The sequence below is a fragment of the Etheostoma spectabile genome, chromosome 3 (assembly GCF_008692095.1).
Source record: "Etheostoma spectabile isolate EspeVRDwgs_2016 chromosome 3, UIUC_Espe_1.0, whole genome shotgun sequence".
NCBI classification, from domain to species: Eukaryota; Metazoa; Chordata; class Actinopteri; order Perciformes; family Percidae; genus Etheostoma; species Etheostoma spectabile.
Window position 1 is genome coordinate 32,593,469 of NC_045735.1, and position 21,586 is coordinate 32,615,054.

The 21,586-nt window shown below is 43.9% G+C and overlaps 1 protein-coding gene and 1 long non-coding RNA gene across 3 annotated transcripts in view; one reads left to right on the top strand and one right to left on the bottom strand.

Moving 5' to 3' along the window:
• Positions 1-21,586, bottom strand: part of LOC116674256 (RNA-binding protein Musashi homolog 2) — a 381,184-nt gene that overhangs the window by 20,626 nt on the left and 338,972 nt on the right. For both annotated transcript variants that reach the window (XM_032506859.1, XM_032506860.1), the window contains exons 11-12: positions 8,645-8,707; positions 2,015-2,212 (exon numbers count right to left, since the gene is read on the bottom strand). In XM_032506859.1, the coding sequence (XP_032362750.1) occupies positions 2,015-2,212; positions 8,645-8,707 (261 nt within the window). The remainder of the gene's footprint in view (positions 1-2,014; positions 2,213-8,644; positions 8,708-21,586) is intronic.
• On the top strand, positions 2,377-15,826 carry LOC116674456 (uncharacterized). The gene is made up of 3 exons (XR_004328107.1): positions 2,377-2,458; positions 11,035-11,038; positions 15,816-15,826. It is a non-coding gene; the product is annotated as an uncharacterized LOC116674456 (long non-coding RNA).

Genomic DNA, 21,586 nt, shown 5'->3' on the forward strand with positions numbered 1-21,586 from the left:
CACAAACTAAAGGAGAATTTCGGTCGATTCCAACACGTAGCTCTGTTGATTTGTAAATTTGGAGTGTTGTCAGTAGAGAGAAAAACTAAAACAATGCTGCCTACTCCATGTTATCCTCCTGCTAGAGTTAGCACCCAACAGGCTTAAACAGGGAAAGTTTAAGTTTTTAAAAGGTGTTTTTTGCCTCTTAACATGTACAAAATGTCATTAAAAGTGCCTGCTCATGTGAAGTGATTCCTTTCGAGGGAACACAGTGAATCTCACTGCAGTAGATGTGACAGAAATGCATGAAAGTTCTGCTAATTCAGCTAATTCAATATCCCAATTCCAAAGCACTCTTTGGAAATTGTCTAGTTACAAACAGGTATCCTCAATTGTTACTTGCTTAAGTAAATTCTGTTATTATTATTCTGTTATTCTGTTTTAATATCTGAGCAATTGTAACACAGAGTTTCCCTTCGGGGATCAATAAAGTATTTCTGATTCTGATTCTGATTCTGATTATCTGGGAACTGAAGTAACAATGAGTCTATTTATTTATTTATTTATTTATTTTTATTATACTTTATTAATCCCACAAGGGGAAACTACACTTTTCACTCTGTTGTTGTTACACACATTACACACAGGCCTGAATTACACACACATGCTCAGGACTAGGGCTGCACAATTAATCGAATTTTAATCGCGATCACGATTTGGACTTCCCACGATCAAATTTGCGTGATCGAGCGATTATTTTTTATAAAGCGTCATTTCATAGAACGCTCCGGGATTTTTGCAAAGCCAATCTCCCGCTCCGTAAAGCCGTCTGCTCATGAGCCAGTCAGAGTAGTTCACTGCACCCGGTGCAGCTTATTTTCTAGATGTAGACAGTCCCAGAGGACAGAGTAACGGGAGGAAAACTCAACAGATAGCAGTTGGTTATACGACAGTCTCAAGGTTTACCTGTTTACCAGTAAACGCAACATTATGTCCCGTGACCCCGTCTGTTGTTTTTCCGACAACAGTGCTGACCAGTGCTAGTCGGTGCTAGTTAGCGTCTGTTAGCTGTTAGCTCCCGGACGCACCGGTGCTAATGTCCTCGCATCTGCTGCAATGCTGTTTATATGGATATGGTTTAATTTTGCGTTACATGACCCATTTCTTCTGTAATGCCGTGCCTGTGTGGGATCTTTCTACGCTCTCTCGTCCTACTCTCTCTCCTCTACTCTCTCTCCTCTACTCTCCGCGCCCCGCCGCACAGCGGCCGCCGGTTCAAACTTCTGACATTTGTCTACAAATTTATTTTTTTATTAACACAGCTGTATATTGTTAAATATGAGGGTTAAACCTGTATTTGTACCAGTGTTTCCATGGTAACTCTGCTATCGCGGCCGCCACGGCGAAGAACACAGAAGAAGTTATTGAATGAAACTAACTTCAGTTGGTAGAGTAACAGCGTGAGACGGAGCTGCTGGACCTGGACCAGAGATGTGACCCATGGCCAGAATATCATAGTTCATAAAAATGCAGCGCAGTGAAGATACAGACATTTCATACACACGCCGTGTTTATCCGCCATTCGACCCGTGCGGGACCCGTTCATAATGATCAGCCGTCTCTCTGTGAGTAGCGTCCATCACACTCCCTCTCCAGTTATAAATAGCCTATGTGACAATACAATTTGTTTTGGTTAAAATCAACAAATAATCGTGAGAATAATCGCGATCAAAATTTTGATCAAAATAATCGTGATTATCATTTTGGCCATAATCGTGCAGCCCTACTCAGGACCTACATATGCACTAATGGAGAGATGTCAGAGTGAGGGGGCTGCCCATGGAAAGGCGCCCCGAGCAGTTGGGGGTTCGGTGCCTTGCTCAAGAGCACCTTGGCAGTGCCCAATATCAATATATAGAAGCATGCACTGCTTTCTCCACACTCCTTCTGTCTCCTTCTCATGCTGGTCGTGGAGTGGGTTGTCTGTGAGTCTATGCACGTGTGGCAGGAGCAGAGACATGGAGATACACACCTGGGCTCTTAAAAGGGTCCGGGCTGTGCGGGTGGTGCTGGAGGGAGCTGGGAGAGTTGCAGGCCGAGTTGGCATGCTCACTGGGCAGGATTTGAGCTGCTGCCTGGGCCCCCATGGAGCCATAGTCGGCCAGGGAGTAAGGTGCTCCGCCCCGCACGTCACTGCCGGCCGAAAAATACATCCCATAATCAGGGAACCCTGGGAGATAAGGGAGGGTAGGGGAGGAGGAGGGGGAGGGATGGGACTCCATTATTGATGGTTATAATGACCTTGATTGGTTTGTATAGTCTGTGTGTTGACGTCTTCCTGTTATTTCCCTCCCCCTGTTGTCAAAACTGTGTGTTGTAACCAGGGTTCAAAATTATAAGTTGAGTGGCTGGTCAAATTTTAACATTCACTAGCCAATTTAATGGTGGACAAAAAAGTTAATTTTGAACACTGTTTGTAACCCACATAAGCATCAGTCAAATGTATTGAGAAAAAATCTATCAATCTATCATGACGTCTCCCTGTCCCCTGTCTCTCTCCCCTGTCTTTAGTCACCTATTCTGGGGCAACTAGACCACCAACTAACGCTGTGCGTGTGTGTGTGTGTTACACACTGACCTTGCTGTGTCAGAAATATTTGCTGGTCCAGGTGTACACATGAGCACATTTACCCAACATCTGTGACTACACAAATTTATTTTTCCTCAATGTACTGTAGGTTTTTTAAACCTGAGTAAACCCACCCAAATAGCTTCCCATTGCCAGTAGATGAGTATGCCGGTCTGTTTTTTTTTTTTTCCTCACGTTCAATGTCATTAAGGCTTGATAAAACAGGTGCTAACTTTTCTTGCTACAGCTTTTCGATGCAGTGTACTAAACTGCAACCTCTGCTGTACATTCACTTAATATATAACTCATAATTTCTTTTACCTGAACTGCACAAGGTACCAGGCTTTTATTAGAGGCAATATAATACACTCACCTAAAGGATTATTAGAAACACCTTTTCAATTTCTCATTATTGCAATTATCTAATCAACCAATCACATGGCAGTTGCTTCAATGCATTTAGGGGTGTAGTCCTGGTCAATACAATCTCCTGAACTCCAAACTGAATGTTAGAATGGGAAAGAAAGGTGATTTAAGCAATTTTGAGCGTGTCATGGTTGTTGGTGCCAGAAGGGCCGGTCTGAGTATTTCACAATCTGCTCAGTTACTGGGATTTTCACGCACAACCATTTCTAGGGTTTACAAAGAATGGTGTGAAAAGGGAAAAACATCCAGTATGCGGCAGTCCTGTGGGCGAAAATGCCTTGTTGATGCTAGAGGTCAGAGGAGAATGGGCCGACTAACTCAAGCTGATAGAAGAGCAACTTTGACTGAAATAACCACTCATTACAACTGAGGTATGCAGCAAAGCATTTGTGAAGCCACAACACGCACAACCTTGAGGCGGATGGGCCACAACAGCAGAAGACCCCACTGGGTACCACTCATCTCCACTATAAATAGGAAAAAGAGGCTACAATTTGCAAGAGCTCACCAAAATTGGACAGTTGAAGACTGGAAAAATGTTGCCTGGTCTGATGAGTCTCGATTTCTGTTGAGACATTCAGATGGTAGAGTCAGAATTTGGCGTAAACAGAATGAGAACATGGATCCATCATGCCTTGTTACCACTGTGCAGGCTGGTTGTGGTGGTGTAATGGTGTGGGGGATGTTTTCTTGGCACACTTTAGGCCCCTTAGGGCCAATTGGGCATCGTTTAAATGCCACGGTATACCTGAGCATTGTTTCTGACCATGTCCATCCCTTTATGGCCACCATGTACCCATCCTCTGATGACTCCTTCCAGCAGGATAATGCACCATGGCACAAAGCTCAAATCATTTCAAATTGCTATCTTGAACATGACAATGAGTTCACTGTACTAAAATGGCCCCCACAGTCACCAGATCTCAACCCAATAGAGCATCTTTGGGATGTGGTGGAACGTACCCTGGATGTGCATCCCACAAATCTCCATCAACTGCAAGATGCTATCCTATCAATATGGGCCAACATTTCTAAAGAATGCTTTCAGCCCCTTGTTGAATCAATGCCACGTATAATTAAGGCAGTTCTGAAGGTGAAAGGGGGTCAAACACAGTATTAGTATGGTTTTCCTATTAATCCTATAGAGTGTTTAATGATATATAATATAATGAAAAGTATAATTGTTTTAAATAAATTGTTTTAAATTAAAAGCCATAGCGTTCCAGTGGACGGAGATCATTAATTTATTAAGAAACATTTGCAAAAATATCCCCATATACAACAAAAGCCCGAAGTAATAATCAAACACCACCATTGTCAGTTGGAACCCTGTAGATTTATGGGGTATTTATTTCAACTATAGGTACTACAGTACTTTTGGTAGATTACAAAAAGTAATCTACCAAAAGTAACAGTAACATTACAGACAATAGCTAGCTAGCTTTGTTTCTAGCTCCAGGCTAACATTTTCCTCCCACCTCCACCTCCTGCTCCTGTCGACTAATCTCATCGGCTCATCCTTCTGTTTCTTCTAGTATCGGATTCTCCTGGGGTCTATGCCGAAATGTCTCGCAGCTTTTTCACCCGAGTTTTCCTCAGCATACTTTAAAACTCTTTTTGTTTTGTTGTTGAAAAGTCCCTCACTAGCACCAGAGCCGTCATTCTCTGCTGTCACTAAATGAGAACCATGTGGCATCCAATGTAGATACTGCAATCTGTTGGCACTTGTACGTTACTACATATGGCTGAGTAACACATACAGACAAAATGACTAAAATCCACATTAATTTTTCCCCGACCTCAATTGCTTTTATTTGTCTGTGTAGATCACGCCCCCGGCCACTATCAGAGGTCCGGCTTTTAATTGATTACTGGTCTTTAGTTGAGGAATTACGGTATGTGTATACACATATATATTTATAAATATATATATACACAATATTTTTGATTTAAGCCTTCTCTTGTGTAGTGTTTGGTACTTTTCTAATCTTGCTGTCTTGTCATGTCAAAGTATACTTGTGTCAAACACAAATATAACCCAGGCAGATGGTGATTTACCATTACCCTCTTGGCACTCTGTCAGTATCCTCATCAAAATGGCACATGACCAAATGGCTGATCGAATGAAGGGCAGAGTGCAGACTAACCAGGTTGATAATATTATTACTCTTGGGATGCTGCAGATATTTTATTATCGGGGCAGACTAGCCATCGGGAGGTTCGCGAGATTTCCCATATGTCCGGTCAAACCCAGGCCGAACCGAATGGCAATAATATTTCAATTTCAGATCTCATTTAGAGTCATGACTTACTATAACATATGACAGTATGACCCTCAGGCTGGCCTGGCTCTGACACCCGCAGACAGCTTTCTGGCAATAGCAGTGGGCTTTCCTACGCTGACAGCAGTTGGACCTCTGGCCGATCCCCATGAATGACGGTCCGTCTGCAGCTCACAGCCTGTTTCCTATCCAGTGCTTTAGTTTGACTGTTAACAAGTGTTTAGACCAGTCCTGTTAACATCATTTTTTTACTGATATATCACTAACGTTGATTAGCTAGCTACTTAAATAAAAAAATAAAAATACCTGACATGTTAGCGTTTACTTTCTGTTGAAGCTAAATTGACCATGAGCCTAGCTAACGTTACAACTGACATTAGCGGTTTATAAACAGCTTTACCAGGGACTAAACATGTTCAATGGACATATTCAATCACATTTGACTTTGAGATCAATACAGTTATCAGTATAAAAATCAATTTGATTGGTACTTTTCCATTTCATGTTTAAAGCAAGGGTAACTTTGGTAAGCTGTTAGCTAGTTGTTGTGTGTTTGCTTGTTTGTTTCACTATTTATCCCTCATTAGAAAGGTGGTTCATGCTAAGAATATCAAAAATACTGCATCCTCACAAAAGAGGAGTATTTTTTTGGTAGTAGATTTCTGCTTTTATGTTGGCATGATGTATAGTGGAAGAACAGAAGATGTGGGCAGGAGCTGTGAGAGAAGGCAACGCACAGATGAAGGACCTCATACAACAATAATGGTTGTGTGGGTAAACCTGATCAATAAGTGAAAAGAGTTAGGTATGTTACTGTCATATTATTTTTTTGTATGATGCAAATTTAACACCTGTAATCCGAATCTTTCTAGTATTTGGGGCAGGTGCAGTGCTACTCATGATTCTTACGTGTTGCTCTATTTTTCAACCCTGTGTGTTCAAGGGATCCTAGACTTTCTCAATCTATTACATTTTACTTGAATTCTTAATTACCTCTGTATATAAATCTCTTTCAGATAACAGGAAAGAGTTTGAAAACTATGATTTGACGACCATTGCAGAATTGGCCTGCTCAGAGGAAGAGGCACTAATGATTCCAGAAATGGGTACTAATAAACTATCAGTAATTCATTTCTATCTTTCAACAGTAAATATTTTAACTCTTTGGAAGTTGTACTTAGGTTAACCCAAAAAGTGCAGTGAAGGTGAGCTACCACGTCCTTTCTGCTGCTGTCAGAATTTATAATCAACGCTGCTCCAAGTAGACCACATTACTTTTTACTAATGTGCAACATCAATGAACACCTTATTATGTAATATCAATATTTTGCACATTGCAATCTATTTTTGTTGTTGTTGACCACCACATCTCTAATATTTTAATCACCAGTCTGACAGGTATCATTGAACACATATTTGCACATAACATATTATGGATACGCGGAGCGGCTTTCACTTTCATCAATGAAACTACACCGGCTCGTTTGTCATGTGCTGCATCCTGCTTGGCACACATGCTGACATGCTTCTGTGCTGAAAGCATCTTGCTACGGTAGATCAACGCAGTATTTTTTATCATAGTCATCATTACAGCAACTAATTATTCACTTTACATTTAACCTAGTGTTAAACTAGCACTCATAACAATCTCTTTTTAGCAACTTTCTTGCTAACCCCACAGGTGTTTAATGTCGCACTGTTGCTTGCTGTGGAGGAGACTACTAGAACTGTTGGGTCCTTGTAAATTCTGGAGTGTGGTCTATCTGTATAGTGTCTTGAGATAACTCTTGTTATGAATTGATACTATAAATAAAATTGAATTGAATTGAATTAATGTTTACACGCTGTTAGCTCTGTTAGCTACTTTAGTTTAGCAGTTAGAGGTGGTTTCTCTCTCTCACTCTCCAGCTCTCTGTTGATCTGGACTTCAAATTTAGCTAGTCCTATGCCTTCTAATGTTCCAATTGAACATGTAATAACTGTAGTTTGTCGTGTTGGAGGCAAAGCTCCGCACCAGGGAAACTTGGCTTTATCTTAGCCAACAGTAACATAATTGATGATGACGCTAAAACTAAGTGTTTTAAGTAATATTTAATATCTCCAGATCAATATAGTGTAGCAACTTGCTTTTTTATGTTTAGAAGGATATGTAGAGTGTTTGTATGACTGTTTGTGTTTGACAGCAGCTGCAAGCTGCAATTGCTTCAACACCAGCAGGAAAACTTACTGACAAAGTTAACAAACTTGCACTGTAGCTGAAGTGAATTGGACAGAAGTTAAAGGACCCCACCAGCATCTAAACAGACATATTTGCAGGTATGTTTACATGCTGTTCAATTTGCTGCAGTTAACATCTATTTAGCTATCTACCCTGCAAACTCACATTAGCAGTGAACTCCTTCCAGGAAAACAAGCTAATGTAGGTAGTTGTTCAAAGTCTGTGGCTCTTGTGTTGTGTAGCAGGCTGCAGTTGGGCTGCTGTTAGTCAGTGTGACTGTCTGCTCTGCCTTTAATAGAACAGTGAAGTTACTGATTTATGAAGTCTCTGTAGACATAGTACTAACAGTATTCTGTCATATAAATGTAAACATTCAAGCCATTGACTAATGAGTTGCTACAAAGCTAATTAAGACTATAAGCTCCACACAACTCTCTCTGTATTTCTCAGTATGGCTATGTTCGGAATATTGTGGCATCCGGTGACTTTCCAGCGCAGAAGTTTGTGTGAAGATAATTACATCTTAAGAAGAGTCTTTCATGTCTTAGTTAATCCTGTGTCCTTAGCTACTAGCAACTGGATGGAAGAGGGGTGGGGGTGCGTGAATGATCACGTAAGGCTTATTTCATGTGGACGTCCAGACAGTTATGTTATCATTACTTAGAATTCCTCACTGAAGTGACAAAACTATGCACTATAGCTTCAAGTTTCTGACTTTTTCTCTCAAAGGAGACCACATAATAATAATTAGAATCATAATACATCCAGCTTTAATCCATCCACAGAGCTGGCAAGTAAAGTAGCTCTTCAGACAACCTATAGAAGCCACCATAACTGTATCTTCACTATCACCAAAGTGAAAGGGAGAGGAGAATCTCTGAAATCCTCCTCCCTCCTTTACAAGCAGCATATACAGCAGCTGTTAGTGTGATATGTTTGTGTGTGTGTGTATGAGAGGTGTTAGGTTGAGGAAAAGCAAGCAGACTAGAGAACAGAGAAACTGCATGGAGAGCGTCAGGCCACACAGAATACTGACAGAGCGTTTACCTGCCCCTGCGTTCTGCACGTATGCTGTGTAGCCGCAGCTTCTTTCACAGGTCGCCCTACCTGAGCCACGAGCTGCTGCCACTGCCGCTGCTGCCATTGGTCCGTATGCTGTCCCTGGGAAGCCTGAGAAAAATGACACAGAGGAGGGCACTCAAGATACACTTATTCAATTACTGTTTTATGGTGTCTCAAGTATTTGCAACTCGTAAAACACAATCCACAAAAAAATAAAGTAATTTGTATCTGTGAATCTGTATTTTATCTGATATAAATATATATATATATACTCCATCCATCCATCTTCATCCGCTTATCCGGTATCGGGTCACGGGGGCAGCAGCTCCAGTAGGGGACCCCAAACTTCCCTTTCCCGAGCCACATCAACCAGCTCCGACTGGGGGATCCCGAAGCGTTCCCAGGCCAGGTTGGAGATATAATCTCTCCACCTAGTCCTGGGTCTTCCCCGAGGCCTCCTCCCAGCCGTGCCTGGAACACCTCCCTAGGGAGGCGCCCAGGAGGCATCCTTACCAGATGCCCGAACCACCTCAACTGGCTCTATTCAACGCGAAGGAGCAGCGGCTCTACTCCGAGCTCCTCTTGGATGACTGAGCTTCTTACCCTATCTCTAAGGGAGACGCCAGCCACCCTCCTGAGGAAACCCATTTCGGCTGCTTGTACCCTGGATCTTGTTCTTTCGGTCATGACCCAGCCTTCATGACCATAGGTGAGGGTAGGAACGAAAATTGCCCGGTAGATCGAGAGCTTTGCCTTCTTGCTCAGCTCTCTTTTCGTCACAACGGTGCGATAAACGGAATGTAATACTGCACCGGCTGCTCCGATTCTCCGACCAATCTCACGCTCCATGGTCCCCTCACTCGCGAACAAGACCCCAAGGTACTTAAACACCTTCACTTGGGGTAAGGACTCACTCCCTACCCGAAGAAAGCACTCCATCGGTTTCCTGCTGAGAACCATGGCCTCAGATTTAGAGGTGCTGATCCTCATCCCAGCCGCTTCACACTCGGCTGCGAACCGATCCAGTGAGTGCTGAAGGTCACAGACCGATGATGCCATCAGGACCACATCATCTGCAAAAAGCAGCGATGAGATCCCGAGCCCACCGAACTGCAACGCCTCCCCGCCCCGACTACACCTCGATATCCTGACCATAAATAGTACAAACAGGATTGGTGACAAAGCGCAGCCCTGGCGGAGGCCAACCCTCACCTGGAACGAGCCCGACTTACTGCCGAGAACCCGGACACAGCTCTCTCTTTGGTCATACAGAGATTGGATGGCCCTGAGAAGGGATCCCCTCACCCCATATTCCCGCAGCACCTCCCACAATCTCTCCCGGGGGACCTGGTCATACGCCTTCTCCAGATCCACAAAACACATGTAGACTGGTTGGGCATACTCCCAGGCCCCCTCCAAGATCCTTGCGAGAGTAAAGATCTGATCCGTTGTTCCACGACCAGGACGGAATCCGCATTGTTCCTCTTCAATCCGAGGTTCGACTATCGGCCGAACCCTCCTTTCCAGCACCTTGGAGTAGACTTTACCAGGGAGGCTGAGAAGTGTGATACCCCTATAATTGGCACACACCCTCTGGTTCCCCTTTTTGAAGAGGGGAACCACCACCCCGGTCTGCCACTTCTTAGGCACCGTGCCAGACTTCCACGCAATGTTGAAGAGGCGTGTCAACCAAGACAGCCCCTCCACACCCAGAGCCTTCAGCATTTCTGGACGGATCTCATCAATCACTGGGGCTTTGCCGCTGTGGAGTTGTTTGACTACCTCAGCGACTTCCACCAGGGAAATTGACGACAATCCCCCATCATCCTCCAGCTCTGCCTCTACCACAGAGGGCGTGTCAGCTGGATTTAGGAGTTCCTCAAAGTGCTCCTTCCACCGCCCTATTACCTCCTCAGTTGAGGTTAACAATGTCCCATCCTTACTGTATACAACTTGGATGATTCCTCGCTTCCCCCTCCTGAGGTGGCGAACGGTTTTCCAGAAGCACCTTGGTGCCGACCGAAAGTCCTTCTCCATATCTTCTCCAAACTTCTCCCACACCCGCTGCTTTGCCTCTGTCACGGCAGAGGCTGCAGCCCTTCGGGCCCATCGGTACCCTGCAACTGCCTCCGGAGTCCTCCGAGACAGCATCTCCCGGAAAGACTCCTTCAATGGGACGGCTTCCCTGACCACCGGTGTCTACCAGGGTGTTCGTGGGTTACCGCCCCTTGAGGCACCTAAAACCCTAAGACCACAGCTTACCGCCGCAGCTTTAGCAATGGAAACTTTGAACATTTTCCACTCAGGTTCAATGCCCCCAGCCTCCACAGCGATGTCCGAAAAGCTCCGCCGGAGGTGTGAGTTGAAAGTCCGTCGGACAGGGGCCTCCTCCAGATGTTCCCAGTTTACCCGCACTACCCGTTTGGGCTTACCAGGTCTGTCCAGAGTCTTCCCCCACCCCCTGACCCAACTCACCTCCAGATGGTGATCAGTTGACAGCTCTGCCCCTCTCTTCACCCGAGTGTCCAAAACATACGGCCTCAGATCGGATGAAACGATTATAAAATCAATCATTGACCTTTGGCCAAGGGTGCTCTGGTACCAAGAACACTTATGAGCATCCCTATGTTCGAACATGGTTTTGTGATGGACAATCCATGACTAGCACAGAAGTCCAACAACAGACAACCACTGTGGTTTAGATCAGGGAGGCCGTTCCTCCCAATCACGCCTCTCCAAGTATCTCCATCATTGCCCACATGTGCATTGAAGTCCCCCAGCAGAACTATAGAGTCCCCTACTGGAGCCCCATACAAGACTCCATTCAAGGTCTCCAAGAAGGCCGAATACTCTTGTTTGGTGCATATGCACAAACAACAGTCAGAGTTTTCCCCCCCATCACCCTCTCGTCCACCGGGGTAAACTCCAACGCAGCGGCACTCAGCCGGGGACTTGTGAGTATCCCCACACCCGCCCGGCGCCTCACACCCTGGGCAACTCCGGAGTAGGACAGAGTCCAACCCCTATCCAGGAGTACGGTTCCAGAACCGAGACTGTGCGTAGAGGTAAGCCCAACCAGATCTAACCGGTAGCGCTCCACCTCCCGCACAAGTTCCGGCTCCTTCCCCCACAGAGAGGTGACATTCCACGTCCCCAGAGCCAGCCTCTGCCGCCCAGTTCTGGTCCGTCAAAGCCCCTGACCTTCGCTGCCACCCATGGAGCAGCGCACCCAACCCCTTTGGATCCTCCCACAGGTGGTGGACCCATGGGCTGGAGGGAGAGGTACCACGTTGCTTGTTCGGGCTGTGCCTGACGTGGCAAACCCGGCCACCAGACGCTTGCTCACGAGCCAACCGTCTGGGCCTGGCTCCAGACGGGGGCCCCGGGCTTCCTCCGGGCGGGGTCTCTCTATCCCTTCCTTGCTCAACCATTGAAGTCTTTGAACCATTCTTTGTCTGGCCCCTCCCCTGAGACCTCTTTGCCATGGGAGACCCTACCAGGAGCACAGAGCTCCAGACAACACAGCCCTCAGGTTCATAGGGACAAACAAACCTCTCCACCACGATAAGGTCATGGTTCCTTATATATATACTAAAATATATAAAATATAAATTTACTATGATAAACTTTTTTGATTTCAGTGAAGTTTCTGTATTCTGTCACAACTTAGCAGCAATGCGTTTTCTGGCCATGGGCTGCATGCATAGCCTTGACATCTGTTTATTAACTATGCTAAATAATAAATCATCTAAAGATTTTTTTTTTATTCAAACCGTATTTGTCATCTTTTCTCATTGTTGCCTCAGCAGTGTGGAGTTAGGCCTGCCAGCTGAAGTTTCTGAGTGACTTGAACAAAGTGGATTAGTAGAGGTTAATTAATAGACAGGGCCAGTGCCGTTTTTGCACTCTGAGACGTTTGCCACCCAGAAAAAGCCTGTGTGGCATTAAATCAATTTCATGGACCCTTTATTGTTGGAAAGATAAAGCCAATGTTTAGATTGCATTGGGTTTCTGGGTCTTGGTACTTAACTTGTCCTAAGGGGGTTTCTGGGAAAAAAACTAAGAGCTTGAAGGACAAACGAGGTGGCTGGAAGTTATTGATTTATCTTCAATTTATCTACATGTCTAGTATATTTCTCTATCAATGCTTTCCTTATTTCTTCTATGCTGCCTTGGTTCATCTTGCTTAGTGAGAATATGTTATTGCCATTTCTTATCTGTTTTGCCCTCTCAGTTACACTTTATTTAGAGGGGTGTGCATAAGACTGACAGGACACTTGTCGTGAACATGAAGGCGTCTTTATAAATGTGTGTGACTGTTGTCATTGTCGTTTAGTGTCAGTCAATAAATTATGACACTTTTAATGCAAAGTTGACATTGTTTGAGATGTCTTTGTTATGAAAACTTGTTACAGCTATCTCTTAAATAGCTTCTTTGGGATGTGGTGGAACGGGAGCTTCGTGCCCATCAACTGCAAGATGCTATCCTATCAATATGGGCCAACATTTCTAAGGAATGCTTTCAGCACCTTGTTGAATCAATGCCACGTAGAATTAAGGCAGTTCTGAAGGCGAAAGGGGGTCAAACACAGTATTAGTATGGTGTTCCTAATAATCCTATAGGTGAGTGTACATCCAAGGGCAGTATGCTGTAAAGCCTTTAGCATGGATGTAGCTAACGGTAGCTAGCAGCATCCATCTTCAAACGCTCATCAGTGGGAGGGTCACGGAGGAAGCAGTTCCAGCAGGGGATCCCAAACTTCCCGTTACCAGGCCAAGGTGGAGATAAAATCTTGCCACCTAGTCCTGGGTCTTTCCTGACACCTCCTCCCAGCTCTGTGCCTCCCTAGGGAGTCGCCCAGGGGGCATCTTCACCAGATGCCTGAACCACTTCAACTGGCTCTTTCTTTTGATGCAAAGGAGCAGCCGGTCTACTCCCAGCTCTTCACAGATGACTGTGCTTCTCACCCTGTCTCTAAGGGAGACGCCAGCCACTGGAATAAAAACTGACCGGAAGATAGAGCTTTACCTTCTGGCTCAGCTTTTTGTTCATCACAAGGTTGGGGTAAAGCAAAACTGCTTCCGCTGCTCCAACCCCTGGCCAATCTCCTGCTCCATTGTCCCCTCACTCACGAACAAGGTACTTAAGCTCCTTCACTTGGAGTAAGGACTCATTCCCTACTCGGAGTGGGCACTCCACTACCTTAGATTTCGAGGTGCTAATTCTCGTCCCAGCTGCTTCCCACTTTACTGTGAACTGATCCAGTGAGTGCTGAAGGTTACAGGCCAATGATGCCATCAGAATCACGCGGACCTTAAAAATCAGCAATGACATCCACAGACCACCAAACTACAACTCCTTCCCGCCTTGACTACGCCTCCATACCCTGTCCATGAATAACCCAAACAGGATTGGTGACAAAGCGCAGCCCTGGCAGAGGCCAACTTACTAACTTACCTAACTTACTGCCAAGAACGACAGTTATAATAATTTACATGTTTAGGTATTGTAACTAAAGATTGTATGAGTATAGGCGTAGCCCTCTAAGAGCTTTTGCTATTGGGTAATCCCTTCGCGTATGCGCAGTCGTGAAGATTTCTTTTCCGCCCTTGTGCCCTTCACGCGCCTCTATTATGTCCGCAGTTACTCTATATCACAGTTGGCAAGCATAGAACTGCTCCCAACATCAGCATTTTTCTTCAGCCAACGTTGGTGAACCAGGTGGCCTGAATCTTAGAGGGCTACGCCTATACGCATAGAATCTGGAGTTACAACACGTAACTATCGTTCTATTTCATATAGGCTTTGCCCTCTAAGAGCTGACGCTATTGGGTCAAGGGCGAAGCTGATGTAGTCAATGCCACCTGCGACACAAGGTCCACAAGCAGAACATAGACTAATTGCTCTTCCCATTCACACTGAACCAGTTTAATGTATCAGACAATATAGTATTTTGATAAAAACCTGTCATGATTATGCATTGGTCTAATACTGATTGTAATGGCCATATCTGATCATGATTAATAAGTGCAGAACACTTGCATTCATTAAAGCCACCCAAGTGCAGGAGGGATGGGGACAGCAGCAAAAACAATTTAACAGAGCATAATTTGCCATCAATTGTGGATGGGACACACTGTGGGCCCACAGTAGGAGGCACCTGGCTATCTCTAACAGCCGAGCTGAGCGCACGCTCCCCTGACGGTTTATGCAAGGTCTTGCTGTGATGTTGTCTCTCCGCACGACAAAATGTCTCCCTGCTACCAATTAGGCAAAGTGCTTTAACACTTTCAGCAACGTGGACAGGTCCAGGCAGTTTATGTGGGGCAAGGGAGAAATTGGCCATCTCCCTCCCACCACCTGTGATTGGCATTTGCCTCCCCAGCCGAGGAGGCGTCTGTGTACACTGTTACGTGTTACATGGTGTGAAGTTTCCCCATTATGCCAGTTCCGACTGTAGGGAAGCAGGGATGATCAACCTTCACCGCTTGTGGCGTAGAGGGTCGAGGTGCATTCCACAGAAGCATCTCTGAATCTTCCTTATGTGGAGGAGATCCAGGGGAACCACCGCATGACTTGTACACATCATGCCCAGGAGATGCATTACAGACAGAGCTAACACTGTTGTGTGAGGCGTGATGCGTGACAGCAGAGAGATCAGTGCATCCAGCCTTGGCGCTAGATAGTTTGGCTCTCATTTTGGTTGAGTCTATGTCCACACCCAGATAAACTATTGTCTGTGCAGGGAACAGTGAGCGCTTCAGCTCTTTTTTAAAGACTTCATTGTGCTTCTGTAGCACAACTTTGTTGTGAACAGTCTTTCCCACCAGTCAATCTGTATTTTCCGCAGCCATTCCTGACCAAAGAGTGGGGTTGAAGCCCCTTTGATCACGTACAGTGGTAGCTTAACCTTCTGCTTGTTCATTGCTTCAATCTTGTTGCACAGGTATTGCACAAATGTATAATGACAATAGAGGCATTCTATTCTACTCTATTCTCATTGAGACCTTGATGGCCCCTCCGGTGAAATCACCTCGCCAGTGTATGTCTTCAGTTTTAAATTTTTTTGGCGTAAAGGTAAGTGACACAACTGCAATTCATATAGTTCTTCGGATATTAGAGAAACTGCAGCACCTGTGTCTAATTCCATTTGAATTGTCTTCCCTTCAATCAATTCAACTTGGCTTGGCAACTTTGGCTTAACACGTGTGACAGGTTTCCCCTCTGAGCTACCATGTTTAGTGTTAGCTCTGCAGCTGTTGTCCTACCCTCACTACTGGACATCTCTTTTGCATCCATGTGGTCCACCCTTCTCTTCCTTTTTTGTAAACACTTTTTGTTTTACTTTTTGATATTCACATGCTCTTTGTTTCGGCAAACTCTTGATCCTTGTAATAACAAACAGCCTCTTTATGATTTGTTTTTTAACAGCGCACACATTTGTAACGTTTCTGACTAGTCAGTGACAGTGCATTTACTTTTATTGCATTACTTACACAGCCTTTTGATAAGTGAGTGCAGGCTTGGTTAGCAATCTTTTCTGTATCGCCCATGTGTTGAGTCCACATACAAGCCTGTCTCTCAGTGCATCCTGCAAATGTTGGCCAAAGTGCTGCTAACTGTTTAATTACTGCAATGTATTTCTTCACTGATTCTCCCTCTTGTTGATTTTGTTTATGTAAGCGAAATCTCTATGCATCAGTTTGGGAGAAAAATGCAACTGCAAAACACTCACAATGTCGTCGTATAACTTTAGCCCTGGCTTGTCAGGAGCTACGAGGCTACGCCATAGTCCATAGGTAGCAGCACCCATTACACTGCAAAGAACACTGACTATTAGTCTTCCTCATTTGATGTTCAAACCTTTCCACATACGGTGCCCACTGCTCCACTGAATCAAAAGCAGAGGTATGCCGAATGTATCCAAATCCAGCATCCATTAACCACACGTCCCACTGCTCCGAAAATGTCTTTGTCTTCTTCCATTCACAGTCAATACTGTAGTGGAAACTTTTGAACTAACAGGCAAACTAAAGTTGTCCTTGTTGCCAATAATGTCGTGGGTTCACTTCAGATAACTTACTTATTTAAGACAACACAGACAAATCACAATTAGAATGCTGTCAAATCAGCCAGACCTATCACAATGGCTATAAGAAAAAAATAATAGAGTCTAGGCGGGTTGCATTTAGATATGTATGTAGAGTATCAGATCTGTAAAGGTAGGTGTAAGAGCACATGGTATACTGTCTGATTTTCTTTAATTGCAGTACTGTAATAATACATAATTTATTGTGAAATGTGAATACGGCATTGCTGACTCTTGAAGGAGTCAAAACTTCAGTATAAAGAACACATTCATTGACAGACCTTCTGGATACTACAAGTGTTGCTGCAGTCATGACATTTCAGTCTTTTCTTTTCAGCCTCTCTTCTCCATGCACCTTAGACGTAGGTGAGGTAGTGCCAGAAAGCCTTACGCTGCTTCTACAAATTGCTTACTTCCCCATTACTATTATTATGATGGATAGCCTTCTTTATGAGCAAATTGCCTCTATTGATAAAAACAGCTTCACAGGGAGATGCGTGTGTTTTTGACAGACCTCTGGATTTTGGAATTCGTTCACTTCAAAAAGTGCATCCATCTTTATTTGTGTGATTTGTGATATTTGGAGACATATATGGACACTATAAAGCACTGCATAATATCACCTTCAAATTGCTAGATGCACACACAAACACAAACACACACACACCCTGGCTATTTTGGTTGCCTCCAGGCTGAGCTAAGGGTGCATTTCAAACAGCTATTTTAAAGGCATTAAGGCACAGTGAGAATCCAATTAGTACAGACATCCATCCCTCTACTCAAAATAGGCAACCTATTGTTGACATATTCTCTGTTGAAAACACGGCTTCTTTTCTCTCTCCAACCTAGCAGTGAAGATATATAGCCTGCAACATCACACAGACCTTGGAAAGGCAGTGGAAATAAGGGTGAAAATGTAGCTGTTAAAAATAAAAGGCCCATAAGGGCTGAAGGCTGAGGGCTGCTCTCAGCTGTGCAGGCTATCCAGGCAATTTGTAACATATGTGAAATACGTTACCGATGAAAGACTTAAGGCAAGCTCCTTCTTAGATTGAACTCTTGGAGTTAGCAATACAATGTCAAAACGTGCAAATGATTCACAATACAAAAACAACAAACCACCTAAACAAAAAACATTTTTTTCCTTAAATGGGTGTAAAGCTAGTATGAAACACATACGTCCAAATACATTTCTAAGGAAAGGGGTGCCAGCACCAGGACCTGACCATCACCATAACAATATGTGATGATGCCAGCTTGATCAACCTGGGTGTGATCCTGGAAATGCAGATTCTTCTGGTACAACATCAGAATCAGAATCTGAATCAGAATCAGCTTTATTGACCAGGTATGAAGACACATACGAGGAATTTTCCTTTGGATCATAGTTGCTCACAATGTGCTTACACATTCAAAACAAACAACCCAACAAACAATATATACACACTAATATATATACTCTAAGCAGAAACAATGTAGAGAGATGAGTGCAATGAAGAGACCAATAAAAATTATTTAAATGTGGAACATAGTGCAAAGGGTACTGGGATAAATAGTATTAAGTTATTATATTACAATATGAGCAGTATGAACATTATGAACAGTTCTGAAATAGGAAATGAGAATGATGAATAAATAATGGATAATAAGTGAGACATGAGAATGATGAATAAATACTAAATAAATGGAATAATAGTGGAACCAGTAAACAGGTGTTGTAGAGACAGTGTTACTGGGTTATTGGCCAGAATTGAACCTGACAATGTGGTCAGTAGTCAGCTGTTCATCAGAGAGATGGCCTGTGGGTAGAAACTGTTCCTGAGTCTGTTGGTTTTGGCGTACAGTGCTCTGTAGCGCCTACCAGAGGGGAGAAGCTGGAACAGATTGTGTCCGGGGTGAGAAGGGTCTGCAGTGATGGTTCCTGCCCGTTTCCTGACTCTGGATGTGTATAAGTCATGGACGGAGGGCAGGTTGGCACCAATTATCTTTTCTGCAGTCCTAACTGTCCGTTGTAGTCTGCACCGGTCCTTTTTGGTGGCAGATCCAAACCAGATAGTGATGGACGTGCAGAAGACAGACTGGACGATGGCTGTGTAAAAGTGGATCAGCAGCTCCTTAGGAAGGTTGAGCTTCCTGAGCTGGCGCAGGAAGTACATCCTTTGCTGGGCCCTTTTGATGATGGTGTCAGTGTTGGGCTCCCACTTCAGGTCCTGGGATATAGTGGATCCCAGAAACCTGAAGGATTCCACAGCAGACAAAGGGCTGTTGAGTATGGTGATGGGGGGAAGAGTGGGGGGTCGCTTCCTGAAGTCCACGATCATCTCCACAGTCTTGAGCGTGTTGAGTTCAAGGTTGTTCTGACTGCACCAGAGAGCCAGCTGATCCACCTCCTGTCTGTAGGCCGACTCATCGCCGTCCCGGATGAGGCCGATGACTGTTGTGTCGTCAGCGAACTTCAGGAGTTTAACAGATGGGTCTCCAGAGGTGCAGTCATTGGTGTAGAGGGAGAAAAGCAGTGGGGAGAGCACACACCCCTGGGGGGCGCCAGTGCTAATAGTCCGTGTGCTGGATGTGATGTTCCCCAGCCTCACCTGCTGCCTCCTGTCAGTAAGGACATCTGCAGGATTTGCTCATTTCTGTCTAAGTAGCCAGCCCAGATTCTCATCCAGCCACTACTCATCCTTGCCCTTGCATCAGCCACCAGAAATTTGCACACAGTCCAGAAAGCTGCTGCCCATCTGGTGCGAGACTCTGGTGCTGGCAGTAAAGGGAACTGCACCTTCTTTATCTATAAACAACTTAGGAAAATACTGACCAAGTTTGTTTTGTATTTTTCAAATTAGTTGGTGCAACCTGAGTGTTTATTTTGGGGTTGAATAGTTCCCATTTGAGCAAGAAAACGGCTAATAACACAAGACAATGCAAGTTAAAAGACTTTGAGAGCACCAATTATTCTATAATTAGTTGTTGCGTGCAAAATGCAATGGAAAAGCATGTAAGTATGTATAAGTGATTGCTGGGAAAGTTGACCACAGAAAATCAAGACGCAGTGAAAAAGAGCTGGAAAAAAACAGCCAACAAAATTCACTTAAATATGAACCAAGAAGTGGGAATTCAGCCAGGAGTTTTCAGATTCATTAATTTAAATTATCATGATACAATCGTTTTTTTGTTTTTTTTGACAAAAGGCTTCATAGTTCAACAAATATTAATCACTTTTATTATATTATATATTTATATTATGACATAAGTGACTTTGGGTTTGCTGTCACTGCTCTTCATCTCCTGCCAATTGTGCAGTTGCAATTTAGCCTACGCATAGCATGCACGCACACTCAGCCACATACGAGGGACGAATAAGTTCAATATTATATCTATATAAGTGCTTAGCAATGCCTCAAAAGAGAATTTTGGATTTTATTTAATCTCCCAACCCCAAACCCCGAGGACTAGCGAGACGCACCGTCAGCTCAGCTGTACTTCATGGAGGGGAGGGGCGAGTGAGTTTTTAAAAGGAGACAGAGGTTGAGTGGTCTGCAGAATACAGAGCCTGTGTAGCATAGTATCTTTAGACTCTACGTGAACCAGTGTTCTATTTTAATCTGCAGAAGAAGAACCAACGTTTCTTTGGAGAAAAAGACAAACGGATCTGTTTTGTTTTGACTGTGGAGCATCTTTGGCACCAAGTGAACAGAAACACACCAACAGTAAGGATGCTTTAGTTCTGGGCAGATAAATATAGTGTGTTTACTGCATAAATCTTACTATATTCATGTGATTAGGACGTTCACGTCCTGTGTTTAATTGCTGTGAAAGTACTTTGATCACAGTACTTGTTGAATGTTTTTGTGCTCAATACTGTACATTGACACTCACACACACATCGATCAATGGTCCCCCTAGTCACGTGATGAGTTTTACTATCCGCCATCATCAAGACAGTCAAGTAGGCCTTTTGTGCCTTGTGCTGAAAACTACAAAGAGCCTCAAATCTCGCAGTTTTTATCCGCCATCTTGGATCAGGCTTAGCTACCCACATGATCTCGTCATCATCTTCCCGTCTCCTTCCCTTTCCTTCCTGCCACACACACACACACACACACACACACACACACACACACACACACACACACACACACACACACACACACACCACATGTTTGCCTGTTTTGCCTTTTTTGTAGTTGTAGCAAGCTAGTGGATGTTTATTGATTGAAGACTTACTTTTTATTTTTCAGTATTGCTGAAGTTAAATAAATTCTATTATACTTTAAAAACAGTATTCTGTGGTTGTTTGTATGTGTTGTAGTAAGCGCTGGTTGTACAGGTCAGTGCCCAATTTCACTCCTTCACTGTTCACTTTATAAATATGTGATACATTATTAAATTGATCTATATCTGTATTTTTAAGAGAATACCACCTTTGAGACCGTTCAGTTACTGGCCCCGATTCCAGGGTGGTGCCCCGTTTGATTTTTTGTCAATTTGATAAAGTTATAAATACACATATTCATAACTTTTTTAATAATGATAAAATATCTTTTATAATAGCTAATGATTTGATCTGTTCCTTACTAATTCCCAACAGTGTTCAGTCAAATTATTCCAAGGGACTTACATGGGGGTCCCCTGTACTGATTGGGAACAGCATGAATGTGTGCTGGGCCTGAGGGCCAGCCTGTTCCATAAACACACATCATCTGTAAAAATTGATAAATTAAAACAGTGTGTGTTTTTTTTTAAGATTAAGGTTAGAATTAGGTTAGGACAAGGACTGCATGAGTTCACTTAATAAAATACAGAAACAAGAGAGAGCGAGAGAGAGAGTTACTGATATGTTTTCAGATCTGTCAGAGGCTGAACAATCACATCAACAAAAGCTCATGGTCAGTTATGG